This window comes from Myripristis murdjan, chromosome 22, assembly GCF_902150065.1.
Source record: "Myripristis murdjan chromosome 22, fMyrMur1.1, whole genome shotgun sequence".
Classification (NCBI taxonomy): domain Eukaryota; kingdom Metazoa; phylum Chordata; class Actinopteri; order Holocentriformes; family Holocentridae; genus Myripristis; species Myripristis murdjan.
This window is the reverse complement of record NC_044001.1, coordinates 20,446,220-20,462,011: the sequence shown is the minus strand read 5'-3', so window position 1 is coordinate 20,462,011 and position 15,792 is coordinate 20,446,220. Positions and strand designations below refer to the sequence as shown.

The following is a 15,792-nucleotide window of genomic DNA, read 5'->3' as shown; positions in this document are numbered from 1 at the left end:
CGGTGTTTAGTCAACGCTGTGGATTCTGCTGGACTAAGGCATCGGGAGACCATATGTCAGCCCTGACCAGCTATTACGGTGAGGTCAGACAGTATTTAGAGGGGGGAAGCGTCACGCTCATCGTAATGACATGCAGTGCTCCTCTCTGACTCAGCAGTGGGAAAAAGTCAGGCCGGCCTCAGTGTGCACGTCTGCATGCATATGAGCACAGGCCAGTTGCAGCGTGTGCGTGTGTGTGTGTGTGTGAGTGCACGGCTGGGTGTGTTTGCACGAGTTCCCTATGTGGTAGCAGGAGTTTTTTTTTTGCATCAGACGGGATGACCTTGTGGTAGACAAAGAAGGGAGAGACAATGGAGAAGGGATGGAGGAGCCGCTTCTGCTGCACAGCTGAAGGGGGGAATCCCGGCCTGCCGGCGTCTGAGCCAATAGAGAAGTGAGCAGCTGTGGAGAAAGTACAGGCCTTGCAAAGTTTACTTCAGGGCAGACCTGGTGCATGCAGGGAAAAATAGAGGATAATTGAATGAATTGTGTAGCAGTTTATCTAGAGGCTGTTTTTGGCTTCTAACGCATTTCAAAACTTTGTACTTCAGGGTCTTTTAGTCCAAACTTGGGTGATTACACTCAGCGCTCAATTGTGTATCCCTTATGTGCAGCACAGAGTAGCAGTGCACAATTAGTTGGCCATTACTGATGCAGTTAGCAGCGCTGAGATTCACTGTCAGTTATTTGTACCCCCTGAAGAATAGGCCAAGAGAAAAATAAAATCCCATTTTTGAAATGCCGTCTCTTCCAAAATCAATTCCCTTAGGTTAAAATGCTGCTTTGGGGTAAAGAAGATGCAACCCAGAAACGTGTGTTATTGCACCAAGGACAATTAACTGTATGTAAACAAGTTGAAAAAAAAAAAAAAATCTGGGAAAATAGAGAATCAAAAACCATTTCATTGCCTGCAGCCTCTCACATCCTATCATTATCTGCATTTTTCCTCCACCGTAATTAAGTTTTTTTTATTGCTTATGGGAAGAGGGGTGGGATAGGGATGTTTTGAGCATGATTAAAGTTGCTCGTAATGAAGTGAAGACGATTCAGTGCGGAGGAGGGATTTGTTTGTGAAAAACATTCTTTTTCATCCTTTGATGGCGACAGAATGAGTTCCTTACATCTTTGCTAAACTTTCACACGTGATAAAATAAGGCCTTCACTTTCCTCGGAGATGGCTCAAACCTGTGTTCCATCTCATATATTAAAATAATAAAACAAAAAAAAAACAACAACTGTCTCCTGTTATGTTTCTGAACATGTGGCCTCTCCACGTGATTTTTTTTCGTGCTGTTGACCAGACTCATCCTGTCCATTGTACAACAAACAGTTTTCGAGCTGGAATGCACCTGTGCTTTTAAAAACAAAATTGATTTTGTGCTTGGTCATGGGCGTTTTTTTCTCGTCTTTTCTTTCCCTTTGTATTATTGCAACAGAAAGGATGTTGTTGAAAACATCTGCACAACGATAACAGGGAGGGGTCCGAGAAATAAGCCCTCTTGGTTTGAGTCAGATTCAGGTCACAGGGGCGGGTGATGACTCTTTTTCTATTTCGAGTTCCTGAAAAATCACACTGTAATTTGTGTCAAGGAAACAAATTTTAATTGTATTTTCTTTGGAACTGTTGATCGTATATCTCCTCTGTGCTATATTTTAATATTGGACTCAAAACTCAGGAAAATCTACATGCTGCGCTAATTGCTACATAAAGTTCTCTTAATAATATACAAATTAACTCACAATAATATGTGTGTGTTTTCTAAAATAGCAGCCTGACCATACAATAAGCTGTGGTGTTGGCCTGTGGTTTAGGGTGTAGGTTATAAAACATAATAAGTAACACAGAAAATTGAGAGAGCGGCGTTTGCTTAATTCAAGCTGTCCACCGAGCCGTTGGGATGAGATCATGAGCCGTCTGATAATGTTGACATGGATTCAATCAATACGCCATAAAGGCCTAATGAAATATCGCTAATAAGTGGAGCAAATTAAGGATAAAGGAGTGACTCATCGAAAACACAAGAGGCACATCCAGTGTGCGCACGACCTTTCAAAAATCAAACAGAATTACATTGTGATCATTTCCACCTCATTATCCAATTATCCGAATATTTTCAAAGTCTGCATATTTTCCTGCCTACATGCATTTTGTTCCTGTTCTGATTTCTTTTTCCACGTCAGAGGGTCCCGGTTAAAATAGCTTGTCTAGACATTATAAATTCCACTGACATCCATTTGCATTGTATCTGGACCGACATTTGTGTCTTTCACCCCGCCAATTATTTCATACAGCCGCTCGGTAATTATTATGTAAGACTATAGTACATATTCTCTCCTTTTTTTTTTTTGATTCGTTTGAGAGTGGGGTGCAGTAATGTATTCAGCATACATTTGCAGGGTTCACTGCCCTTACAGCTGCCACAGACAATCAGAGAAGTGCCTCTTAACATGCAGACTAACTCTGGATGAACTGTGTCGAAGGGGCCGGGACGCCGCCGAGCTGCCTGGCTCACTGGCCCGGCACCAGCCTCAGATCACATCACACACTCTCTCTTTTCTGGGTCACCATCGCTACTGCAGAGCCTACCTCCAGTTTACTTTCCAGCAGACTTACAGAAACATACGGCGTGATATGTTGCCTCAGCCCCTCCAGCAAACTTTGTTGATAGAAGTTGCTCACCCTTTCAAAACACTCCAACTTTTTTTTTCTTTTCTTTTTTTTCCAGCCAGAGAGACCTTTACTGCATAAATTCATATTATCAGATTGGAGGCCAGCCGCAAGGAATCTGGCCTCTGTGGTTGCTTGTCGACCACCAGAAAATTGTATTTACTACAACACTTAGCACAACTTTAACCTTGACCAGCGAAACGCGGAGCATGCCGGTCCAAGCCAAGCTATGCACGGGACGGCGGCTGGTCCAGGATCAGTTAATCAGCCCCTTTGCCTCCTCTACCTGGAAGCCGCCTCACTGGCAACCCCTGAAAGTGTTCCCCATCAGGCCGTGTTGACAGACGGTGAAAACGGTGAGACGGACCAAAAAGTAAATAAGTACCTCCAAACGTTTACAGCCCCTAATCAAGTCCAGAGCGTTTCTCCCATCCAATATGCCTTCAGAGTTTTATAAATAGATATTATACCCGGCTAAATTGGAGACAGGATTTCGCCGCGCTGTGGCTGTCATGAGTTTTCTATTATTTGCTTTCGCTTTAAAATATTGAAACTCTTAATATCTGGTTACAGATTTCAGCTCGCTCAGCCAATCTCCATGTTTTGGCGTCAGATGCCTAACACTCAGCAGACGGGCTTTGAATGGACTCCAATCAAGCAACACTAATTCAAGAGAGGAAAACAAATCCTCACCACATGACTGCGTCATTAATAAATTCACCAAGGGCCAGCTTTGTGTTTTGTCAAATTTATAGTATTGTTTTTCTTTTTTTTTTTTTTTAATCTAGAGCTACTGTATAGTGTCTTTTTTTTTTTTTTTTTTTTTACTGCTTCCGAGCTTGAAAATCATCTTGAGTTTCATCCACTGTGAAGAAATCATTTTAGCGCTGCATTCAAAATGTCTTTTTCTCACACTGTGCATGTGTCTCTCAGGCATTTCCCTCCTCTAAAGTTGTTGAACAAACCAGACCACCTCCCAGAATCCACCAAAATAACCTCGCTACTACTGTGGTGAAGGCATGGCGCGTTTCTCACACACAAACCCTCACTCCCATTCATACAGTGCAACAAGCCAAACATATAAAACCATTCCCACCCTAATAAACTGGGGCCTTTTTTCTCTGCCACAAAGGGAGCTGGCTCCCAAGAGCGCCGCGCTCTAAAATGGACCCCTGTATAAAAGAGCCTGCTGGGAACACAGCGGCCCCGTCTAAGCCAAGGGAAATGTGGTGACAGAAGTCGGGCCAAGGATATGACCCGCCGCCCGGGCCCAATAAACCAGGTACCCCACCTGATGCAAACACCGCACGCTGCCAAAACGTCAGATTCAGAAAACCCAGTAAAGTTTATACAATTCTGCTTCACAGGGAGCAAGTCTGCTATGTTTTTTTTTTTTTTTTTTTTTTTTTTTTTTCTTTGGTGTTGCTTTCAAAAGCAGAGTGTCTATCTGGCCAAATAGCAGGGCTGTTGTGTGAGAGTTAGCAGGTGTAGCCTCATTGTGGTTATTATCAGTGAACGGTAGGAGCACTGCAAGTCTGTATCAGATTAGCGCCTCATGGAGGGGAGCTCAACATCTCTGTCTCTCTCGCTTTCTCTCTCTTTCCATTACACACTCACATACACTCACAGTTAGCCTACAAACCATCAGGGCCCTTCAAACTATTTCTTGTGCATCTTATATAGTGAAGCACCACGAGGGAGGCAGTTGGCCCGGCTGTTCTGTCAGTGACTGAACTGAAGTGTGCATGTGTGTCTTGTGTGTTTTGTGTGTCTTTGTGTGTGTGCGCATGTGTGTCTTCCCCTCAGCTTCAGCAGGGGGACTGAGGTTTCTGAGGTGAGGCGTCCTCTCTCTTCTCACGCGAAGTGCATCAGATGTTGCACATCATATGCTTAAACGTGTTCTCTGTGCAGCGCAACATGAGCTCCAACGACTGATATGGACTGATAGTGTGTGCGCCTTGCTGATTAAGTGTTTGTGGTAATGCTAATGTTATTTTATCACAAAGGAACTTGTGAAATAAGAGGCTTAAACAACTGACAATAAAGAACTTTTTTTTTTATATATATATTGGTGGTTTATTTTTAGGCATGCAGTTCATTTATGGGTGTAGCCTCTGTGTGTGTCATTTCTCAGACAGATAGGCCTATAGGCAGAAATGCTGCTTACAGCAATACCTCTTAACTTGATATATTTTTATTTCCACAAGATTCATGCAGCTTTGTATTGAAGTCAGAGTTTTGGAAAGCCACACGTATCCACAGACATTTAATAGTCGCCTTGATTTTCTGTAACTGTTCCTCTTAATTTCAGTTTGATTTGCGTCTGAAAAAAGAGAACATTGGCCAAATTGCTCTGCCTGTGTAATGCAAGTTGTTAAACTAACCACTGGGGTATTTTGCTTACATGAGGTAGCCCCTGTTTGAAAGTCTCTCAGATTGAGCCGGAGGATTTAATGACTTTTGGCCTTTGTTCTCCCGCTGTTCAGTTTCAGTCTCCCCCCTCAGTTGAATGAATTGTAAAAGGATATTGCACATTCGCTAATGATTTCCAATGGCGATTACAGCCTTAAACGCTTGTGTCTTTTTTTTTTCTGTGGTGTATCTGTTTTATGAGCACATCAGCGTTCCCTTCTCGCTACACTGGCAGCGCTGAAAATCAGAATCAGGCAGCCAAAAGCACAGTACATTAGAGGCTGAAACGGCTGCGAAGCCTGATAGAGGGTGTGTATGAAAAGTGCAGTCAGCAATACAAACACTCATACACGCACACAGATCTGTGGAGTCATACAGTAAACAGTGAGGAGATAAAGGGATGCAGATCCAGTGGTTATAGAGAAGAAAGGAGGAAAAGGGCCCGAGCCTTGTCAGGAGGAAACTATAAATGCCTTGGTGTCTGAACGAGCTGTGAGAACACTGGAACATCATCCCCTGTCACTGCGGTTCCACTGGGGATATCAGAGGATTGTTCTCATGTGAGCCACAGATGTATGCACTCAGTGTGTGTGTGTGTGTGTGTGTGTGTGTGTGTGTGTGTGTGTGTGTGTGTGTGTCTGACTGTCTGTGTCTGCCTGTGTGTGTACTGAGGCTCCAGAGATTTTAAGATATACTCTGCAAACAATTAGGAGCTGGTAGTGCTTCTCCCGTGGCTGTCTCTAATTAACACTGCAACGAGGCCTTAATCGGGAAGGAGATTTTATTTTTGCCTCCTGCCTTTCGGTGGCTGTCTCGGCGGTTGCATGAGGAACAGTGGGAACAACTGAATCCCCTGGCCCCCATCAGATTAATGAGTCCAATGTCAGCGTGATATGCTGTTGTTACAATGACATGTGGAGGGATTTTTAGATTGATTACCAGTGGAAATCTGTATTTTTGAGAGGTTTATCAGCACTTTTTCAAACAGATTTGCTGAAGTAGACGAGTTCCAATGAAACAAATGCTTTTAAACTGTGGCAAAAGTCTTTTATAGCTTCCCTCCTTTCTAATTCTCCAATACACCGCAAAAAGTCTCCATCGTAGCAAGTCATTTAGTGCATCGTTCAGTCTTAAAATTTTGTTTTTTCTTCTTAAAATGGAAAAAAAAAATCATCCATTGGGATGACACCATCAGCTCAAATTTCCATGAATCAAGTGTCGTTTTCTTGATCATAGTGGGCTGATCTGCTTTATTTTATCTTGTTTCAATGTATTTGTGTTTATTCCCAGGAAAAATCCAGAAACAAGTAAAACCACATTGGAAACAAGTGGGATTATCTCATCTCACCAGCAGGATTTTTGTCAGTTTTCGCACTTTAAGAAAAAACATTTTAACGCTGAATATGAAACTGAACGACTTGTCAAGATGGAGAGGTCTTCAGTGCAATCAAGAGCTTCGCTACTTGCGAGTAAAAGCTGACTGATTGGAATTGCCATGGCAACAAATGGCTTCTTCATTAAGACTATAGCGTTTCGCATTGCCAGGCATAGTGCACTCACCTCACCACACAGACCAAAAGTACCTCCTGGAAGTAAAGGAGGGCGAAAGAGCTTCATATGTTTTTTTTTTTTTTTTTTTTTTTTCCTTTTGTCTTTTATTGTATTGCTCTGTTCCAGTAAAGGGCCAAGTCACATGGAGCCTCTGAGCTCGTATTCTCACAGAGAGCCCCGAGTTTCACTTGATAATGAATGTCTGTGGTGAGAATCCCATTATGGCCCTAACCCATCAAGTCTACAGAAAACACAGCAGTGGAGAGGCAAAGGCCTTTAAGGGCCATATCAGTCAAGTAGATGTGGGCTACCGTGCAGAGCAGCTTCCCCTTTGAACAACTCCCATCTCCTGAAACACACTGAGACACTCTACATGTGCCACAGCAAGAGGCCTGCATACATATATAAATACATACAAACACACCAGGGAAAGCATCCAACTCTCACATCTGAAGGTGTTACTCTCCATGCTTTTTTTTTTTTTTTTTTTTTTTTTTAAGGCAGTGGAAACACACACACACATACATACAGCTGCCAAACTGACAAGGCCACACATATAACAACTGGAAGCAGGGGGGGAAATGCCACAGTTGTTCTCCCTCTGAAGCCTCAAGCCACGGACCTGACTGAGAAGAGAAACGACAGAGAGAGAGAGAGAGAGAGAGAGGGAGAGAGAGAGAGAGACAGAGAGAGAGGAGAGGAGAGGAGAGGAGGAGAGGGGAGGAACAGCGCTCACCTCTGAGTAGACTGCTGCTGTAGTTGGTGAAGGAGTCAAAGATGCTGTTGGATGCCATGACAGGGAAGCCAGAACGCTCCGGAGCCCTCGGTGCAGCCGATGCCGACCAAGCTTGGAGAGAAAAGGACGGATTTGAAAAAGACCAGAACGAAAGAAACGAGGGGAGAGAGAGAAGGAGAGCGCGGGAGGACAAAACTCCTGGAACTCAGGACCCGTTTGCAACCAAGAATTTGGGGTTTCGCGACTACCGCAGGAATCCCAAGCCACAAGCCTGCAAAGAGAGCAGCAGCATATGTTAGCAGCAGTACCAGGAGAAGGAGACATTTGAGAGAGAGAAGAAGGGGAGAGAGAGAATGATAGGGTGAGAGTAAGAGAGTAAGAAAAGAGGAGACGGAGGAGGATGAAAAAAGTCCAGCTGAGAGGAAACTGTGGCCAGTTCACACAGAGGCACCGGCAGCGCTTTCCTCTACAGGTCTCTGGCCTGGAGGTGGACTCACCAGGGCTGTGGATGGGGGCTGGTGGGTGTCCTCCAAACTGAGCCCAGGTGGTAGAGCCAGGCATGCAGGGAGGGCTGGGCTTGTGGTCCTCTGTCAGGGAATGGACGGGGGGTCTGAGGTTAGCCAGCTAGCCTGATAGCGTGGTGTCTCTCTCTCTCTCTCTCTCTCCCTCTCTCTCTCTCTCTCTCTCTGTCCCACGATGGTGGTCGCTGGCCTGAGTGGAGTGGTGATACTAGCAAAAGGCTAAAAGCCACAGTCTTTCACTCTCTCTGCATCCTTCTCGCCATCCTACACACACAGAGACACTCGCACTCTCCTCCGTGAGTGGTGGAGCCCACGTCACATGTCACGTGAGGTCACAGGGCCTCTCCCTCCTACCCTCCCTTGCCTCTCTCCTTCGCTCGTCTTTGCTTTCTTTTTTTCTGTCTTGTCTCTGTTTTTTTTTTTTTTTTTTTTTTTTTTTTTTTTTACTTTACTTTCCGTGGTTCTCCCTCTCTCCTTCTTCTCGCTGTTCACTCTTGCTTTCCTTTTCACCGGGCTGTCCAAGTTTTGGGAAGCGTTCTATTTTCTTTTGAGTTCAAACCAGGCGGCGGCCCGCCTGTGCCACCGCGGCTCGACGAGGTTTTTCAGAGAGCATTGAAACCAGCGTGAGAGGAACCGGAGAGGCATTAAAACGCATTAAAGCCCAAACACAAATGAGAGTGAGAGAATAAGACAGGAGTGAGGCGCAACAAAAGGAGAGAAAGAGAGAGAGAGAAAGAGAGAATGAGCTGTGGGTTTTGCCGCCCCGTGAAACAGGAAAGCAGCAGAAAGTGTTCTGTCTCAAGCTGCTCGACAACACCGTGTGTGTTGTGCCTGATTGTGTGTGTGTGTATGTTTTGCACGGGATTTATGTTTGTCTGACTCACAGCGCATCTGCGTTTGTAGGAACCGGTGGTTTTGGGCCTGCAAAACCAACCCTCCACCCTCACTTACCACTTGATAGTATCATAATCTTAGTCTCATTAGAAGCCGTGGTGCCAGTTGTTTCTCCTCACTTGCCTCCTTTCACACACTCTGACTGTGGACTCTCTTATTCCACTATCTCTCAGGGTCTTTTGCATTACGGTCTGCCACCCGTCTCTCTCCCAGAATTGCAGATAGTCATTCATTCTTTCTCTGTCTTTCTGTTTCCTTCTTTGGCTTTATCTCGCTTTCATGTCGCCCCACCTCAAAACGTCTCATTCAGGCCACCAGCAGCACCATGAAGGGAAAGATCCCCACACTTTCTGAAGTGATCACAGCTCAAATCCTAACACCAGCCTTTATATATTTCAATTGATTGACTGATTGAGACTGGAGCTGCGCTGTGCATTGCAGCAGGGCCAACACTTTAGTCAGTTTTAGCTACTACACTCTGTTTCCCACCTTGAAACTGCAAACGGATTTAACCCGATTGTGGTTTTCACACATTTTCATATTCTGGGTTGACATTAAGAGTAGAAAACGTTTTCACTGATGCAGTCCCTACTACTTGAAAGTACATAACCACCCTGAGATTTGGTGTTTAATTTCGCTGCTTATTCTGCTGTTCGATTTGTAGTTTCTTTTTCATGAGGGAAAAAGGAAATGATAGACGCATACAGACATGAACAGACAGCCAGAGAATGTCAGCTGAGGTCTCAATAATTTGGCAACCATACATAACCGTATATGTGTATGTGCTTGTGTGTGTGTGTGTGTGTGTGTGTGTGTGTGTGTGTTTCTGCGTCTGTGTCTGTGTGCACGTGCGCGCATGCACGCGAGTCATAGGTGGCCTTAGCCAGCCTGTGGTGGCCAAACTTCCTCTCTTTCTCCTGTTTCTTTGTGACACACTAACCATGTCTGGCCACGGGACAACAGACCCAAACCACTGTCTGGTCATTCATGTGACCCAATCGCTTTCCCTGGAGAACCTGTGTGTTTGTCTGTGTGTGTGTGTGTGTGTGCGCACATCTGTCTACTTCTTGTGTTTTACACTGTTTTGTGTACGATTCTCAGCCCACATGTTCTCCCTTGCTAATTGCTGGACAAAACTGCTGCATGCACCACAGTGTGTTTGTATGTGTATATACAGTACCATGTTTTGTGTGTGTGTGTGTGTGTGTGTGTGTGTGTGTGTATGCGAGCTCGCCGCTCTCCCCGGTAGCCCGCACTGCCCTGTAAATGAGCAGTTGCCGTTGGGTTAGGCGGCAGCGCGGGCTAAATGACACGGCGTGTCGGCGAGTGTGGCCGAAGGCTGAGGCCACAGCCGCGGCCCCAGGGCTTTTATCAATCCGTCCACGCGGCCACTACAGGCCTCCGACGAAACCTCACACACACAGCAAGGCTTCCTCTTCTCACACCTCTGCTGCCTCCCGACATGGCCTCGGTCCTGGCCTGCCAGCCCAGGGACAGATTACAGCTCTGTCTGTCCCGGCTGAACAGGAGGTAGCACTGTCACACAGACCCGCCGCTCTCCGTGAAGCGGGCCGTCAGAACGGCATTTCAAGTGTTTCAACTTAATCCCCCGAGAGAAAAAAAAGGAAATTACAAAACATTTTGCAATTGCGTGAGCATTTTTTAGCTAATCAGTGTGAAATTTATTCCACCAAATTGAGTGCAAGAATGAAAGCGTGGGTTTGTGCGGAGGGCCTGACCCAGCCTCTGCTCCCCTGCTCCTGAACATGTGAAGCGAGGGCCTCTGCAGGGTTTTGGCTCGGCCTCATCTGTGCTTGTTTAGAAAGGGGGATGCTAGCGGAGAGCAGTAATGGGATCATTGGTTTCACAGTGCAGGGGCTCTGGCTGGGCTTGTGGTTGTTTGAGTGTGCAATCATTTAACGTGCATGGTGCATTTGTGCATATCAGTATTGAGACTTATTGTTGGCCGTGGCGTATTTTGTTTTCACATTTTTGCATTCCGTTTAAGTGCGAATTATATTTTTCGACTACTGTTGTTTGCACAAGGGAAACTGTTTCAGATTATTGCCAATTTCCTTATTTTTGTCCACTTGTGGAAAGAAAGACTTTGCATCTGGATTTTCAATGAGGAACAGAGAAAAGCAAAACAAATACGGGATCATCCCACAGCATTGCACAAGAACAGGAATTGGCTCCATTGTAGTCATAGACCAAACTTGACATTTGAAGAAAGCTCTGCAGTCAAGACCTTTTTCTTAGCCCTCAGTCCTCTCTGTATTTTCTCTTCTTTGTCTAGGTAAACATCTGCTTCATGTTTTGAAATGTATCTCATGGCTTTGCACTGCCCATGACCGTAAGGGGAAAATAGTCTGAAGATCATTGTGGCCTTCTTTCACTCAATTCTTTTTTCCCCTGCCCAGGCCTTGTTTATCAAGCCCCTGTATTTAAGCTTAATATAACTTCTGTTTTGCTGAGAAAACTGTGGCGGTTTAATCACTGTCAGTGGTCCTACGCCTCTCGGGTGTGGCTCACGAGGCAAAAAGGACCCAGTGCGGTCGTGCGTCCAGCTGCAAAGGGTCTTATTTTGTGGTCTAAAAATTGCAGGCTTCCCCATATGTTCCCCATAAACGTGGAATGCAGCGTGGGACTTGAGGAGGCTTTTATAATGAAGTGGCCGTCATTGCATCAAACACCATGGTTACGGACCGCCCTGCCTCTAGGATAGGCCATGGGAGCCTGCTCGGGCTGCGTGCACGGGGCCAGTGTCCTAGCTGCTCACTCACACCTCAGACCGGCCTATTCCTGCTAATTGTATTACAGCGAGTGGATATTCCTATGATTCATATCCCTGTCCATTTTCAGCGCTGCGTGACCACAGGCTATTCTTACTATTTCGACAGTTCTGTAACGTTTCATGGACGCAAATATCGAGTCCCAGTGTGTTGTAATGAAGTCTCCAGTGACTTACCAGCTTTTTTGCGTGGCAGTTCGTTTTATCTTTGACACTGCAGACTCTCTCTCTCAGAGGACACAATTTTATCTGGAAATTCTCAGGTTCTCTGTAATCTTCAGCATTTTTAGAAGTGGATCCCCGTCGTAAGAGGAAGATAAAAATGTGTAAACTTTGGCAAGTAAACACATTTTAAATAACCTGGTGTTAAAACACAGCGGCCCAACAGTTCAAACCGCCAGTCCAAACAAGTTGACACTTTATGAAAAATTAGTTCACTGTTACCTTCGGCCCAGCATTAGTCTGTGTCGGTGTGTTTCTGCATGCTCTGTGTTTTTGTGTTTGTGTGCGTGGGTGTGTTTTTATGCATGTACATGTGTGTGTGTGTGCGTGTGTGCTTGTGTGTGTTGTTGTTGTCATTGTAAGCGAGGCACTCCCAGATGCAGTGGTTTTAGCGTGCAGTATCACGGTTGGAAGTGATCACCGGGCCCATTATTTATTTATTGGCTCCAGCAGACATGGAGACTGTGGTAACCACACAGAGAGGAGAGGGAGGGCCGCCATGTCGCCACACACTCTGCAGGCCGTAGCCCAGAGTTCCTGTGCAGCCGTGTGTCTGCTCAGAAGCCTGAGGCAGAGCCCAAGACAGCAGATAGCCTCTGGCTGGGCGGGGAGGGACCGAACGGTGGGGGATCAATGTCGCTGCACCGGAGATATTAAAGCAGCGAGTCTAAGATCTTTGTCAGCGACAGACAGACACTCGGAGAAAAAAGGGCTGAATTTTTTTTCAGGCCTGTTGCAGGCTTTTTGAATTGGTGCACAGAACAGTGAGAGCAGATTGGTGAGCGCTTTAGCCGTAGAGCGTTGATGTGGTTTTGTCCATCGGTTACCCAGCTCTATTCTGCGACTGTGCCAACAAAAATACACGTCTTCCAGTTTGCCTGGGCATCCGGTTTCCTGATAGGAGATCAATTTAAAACCCTCAGAGCCACTGGCAAGGAGCTCTAACTCATTTGACACACAGGTCATGGTTTTCCAGAGGTTCAGTCGTTTAAGATCCAAGCAGTCAGGGCTGTGGTGTTTGGGCAGATCACCTGTCAATCTGTCTGTCTGACTGTCTGTCTGACTGTCTGTCTGACTATCTGACTGTCTGACTGTCTGACCATCTGTCTATATCAGTTGATGAGATTTTGACCTAAGATTTCACCTTTCAATTTCAGCCACCGCTGTTCTGCTGTGTTCATGCACCGGGGGCCAGCGTCCATGTCAGCTGCTGAACAGCGTCGCATTCACATGTCACACAAAAAAATCAAACCCACAAGACAAACAGTAAAGAAACACAGAGGCTGCAGCTTTGCAAGTTGGAACACTGTTCGGTCTCGGCGAAGGTCTGCACTCCACAAGGTGTCTTGCCGTGTTTGGGTTCACAATCCATATCGCAGTCTGTATCTTTGTTTTGTGAACCACTTGTACTCAACTGTGTGGTAGATTTACCCCAGGCTTTGAGGTACGCAGAGACACCACATCATGGCAGCGCAGCAGCTGGAAGAAAAAACATTGCAGCTTCACAAAAAAAAAAAAAAAAGAAAAAAAAAAAAACACAACGGTAAACCCAAGACCTCAGTCACCCCAAATGCCCCATCCTTCAGCAGCGCACACACACACACGGACACACTCTCTCCTCGCCCCCAAGCAGGTCCAGACCAGACCAGACCGGACCAGTCCAAGCCAAGCCCGACCTCAAACCTCACAGATTCCACTGACCTTGCAGCGGAGTCAGGACGTGCACAGCTCACGCAGGTGGAATGCTGCAACGTCGCACTCATTTTTTATGCCACTTTTCACCGCTTGATCGCTGCAGCCGCCTCTCCCGCGAACTTATAACTCATGAAAATGCATGCTTTCAGTGTGGCTGAGGGCTGCAGTTAGTTAAGTCAGATTGCTACTCCGGCTCCCCATGTTTTATTACCTGTGTGTGCATGCGTGCGTGCGCTTGTGCGCTTGTGTTTGCGTGCATGTGTCTACGTGTTTCCTGTGGTGCAGACAGGGGTTTTGGATGTGACAGACGGGCTTGCAAGCATGCTCGTCTGTCTGCAAGGGGCAGGATGTTCCTCCACACCTCAGCGACTTACTGAAGCACCGTGTGTGTGTGTGTGTGTGTGTCTGCATGTGTCACTGCAGTGAAAATAAACCCCGCGACTTATTTCAGAAAAGTTAAGAAAGCATGTCCGGCGCTCCTGAGCATTGCAGAGTTTGTCCACCTGCATCTATTGGAGATTGTATCTGAGCTTTGCTTATGCAGGCTAATCAGATCAGGTAGGTCGAGATCAGGCTTTCTCGTGCTAGAGCTGCTCGATAAAACAAAGTAACAACTGCAGCATGCGAGGGAGAGAATCGCAGCACTCACTGAGAGATTGCAGATAATGCACAGGCTGTTATAGGGGCTTGTATGTGCCGTAGACAGAGAGAGAGAGAGAGAGAGAGAGAGAGAGAGAGAGAGGAAGGGAAGGAGGGAGGGAGAGAGAGAGAGAGAGAGAGAGGCTTGTTTTCTTCTCTGGTTTACAGATTACACTTTTTTTTCTCCTTTCTGTCTGATCTGGAGCTTGATCAGTTTCCAACTTTCAAAGCCGTTGGATGATAGAAAGAGGCCTGTCATCTTCACACACACACACACACACACACACACACACCCTTCCTCCGGCTTTGTATCTATGACTTTCTCTCTCTTTCTTGATACAGTGAGTCAACAGCCTATGTGTTATACGCCGCAAACAAACAACAACACCTTTAATAATCAAAGGATAATAATCAAATAATCACTCTGGGTCATTGATTATGGCCTCTGTTCCTAACAAAACAGAAAACATGAGAAGCGGTTTTTGGCGTGATCCATAACATGACGATTACTTTGTATTTACATGCACTTAATGAGTGTATTCTTAGACAACCGCTAAATTCAAAGCAATAAGCAATTTCAGATTATTTTGGGGCATTTTGATATGGCACTGTTTGATTGGTTTAAGCATTATTAAACACAAAAATACTCCTGATGATGATGATGACTCTGGTATTAAGAACGTAACTCGTTTCAGGACAAGTGGCTCTAAAGTCGGGGCCTGTGAATTTGGCAACTTACCGCTGGAAAATGGTCCTGGCTTTGCCCTGGGCAGCATTTTGGGAAGGAAACAAGTGAGCACTTTACATATTTATATGACATTTATCTTCAGCATTATAGGAAGGATATATAATTTAGCATTGCAGATGCTCAGAGCAGATGAGGGACATTTTTGCCTTTCCCAGAATGTGGTGACTTGCTGTAGTGGTCACCGCAGAAACCGTGCTGCTCTGCATCACTCTTCCACTGTATTTCTTGTGTGTGTGTGTGTGTGTGTGTGTGTGTGTGTGTGTGGGCATGACCTGCTTTCAGTTGGCAGCCCACACATTTCAGTACCCCGGTGGGTTTGTACTGACCTAGAACAAGGGGAAGGGGGGATTTAGAAATCGGCTGTCTGTGTGTGCATGTGCGTGTTTGTGTGTGTGTGTGTGTGTGTGTGCTTGTGCCTGTGTGTGTCCGTGTAACTGTAACTGCAGGCATATGTGCGTAAGCCTTTTATAGTCGTTTGAAAGCCAGTAACATAATAGCGCACACCATTTTTCTCCAAAATGTCGTTCTCACTTTCTCTTTCACCCCTCCCTTTGCTCCGTCTCTCTTTCATTTGTCTCTCTCTTTGACAAATAGCACCGGCGTCCATTAGGATGCTTTATGAGGTGATGGTGACACAGGGCGCTCTCGACGGCCTCTAACACTGTCTCAACTCCCCAGACACACATACACACACACACACACACACACACACACTCACACTCTTTCCCTCTCTCTTTTTGCCCTGTTCATCCTCTGTGCTCTTTAATATCGGAGCTCATTGCTCTTTGTCATCCACAACAGAGTGTGCCTGCACTGTCCTCTATGTGTGTGTGCATGTGGGTGTGTGTGTGTGGGTGTAGCTGAATCCCTTGGCTC

The 15,792-nt window shown here is 45.9% G+C and overlaps 1 protein-coding gene across 2 annotated transcripts in view; it reads right to left on the bottom strand.

The window, feature by feature from the left end:
* Window positions 1-8,329, bottom strand: part of runx3 (RUNX family transcription factor 3) — a 50,420-nt gene extending 42,091 nt beyond the window's left edge. Inside the window, exons 1-2 of one of the 2 annotated variants that reach the window (XM_030045224.1) lie at window positions 7,904-8,329; window positions 7,407-7,517 (exon numbers count right to left, since the gene is read on the bottom strand). In XM_030045224.1, coding sequence (XP_029901084.1) covers window positions 7,407-7,517; window positions 7,904-7,967 — 175 coding nt within the window. In that variant the 5' untranslated portion in view covers window positions 7,968-8,329. The remainder of the gene's footprint in view (window positions 1-7,406; window positions 7,518-7,903) is intronic. The other variant, XM_030045225.1, reaches the window with a different exon arrangement.
* Window positions 8,330-15,792: the final 7,463 nt, after the last annotated feature.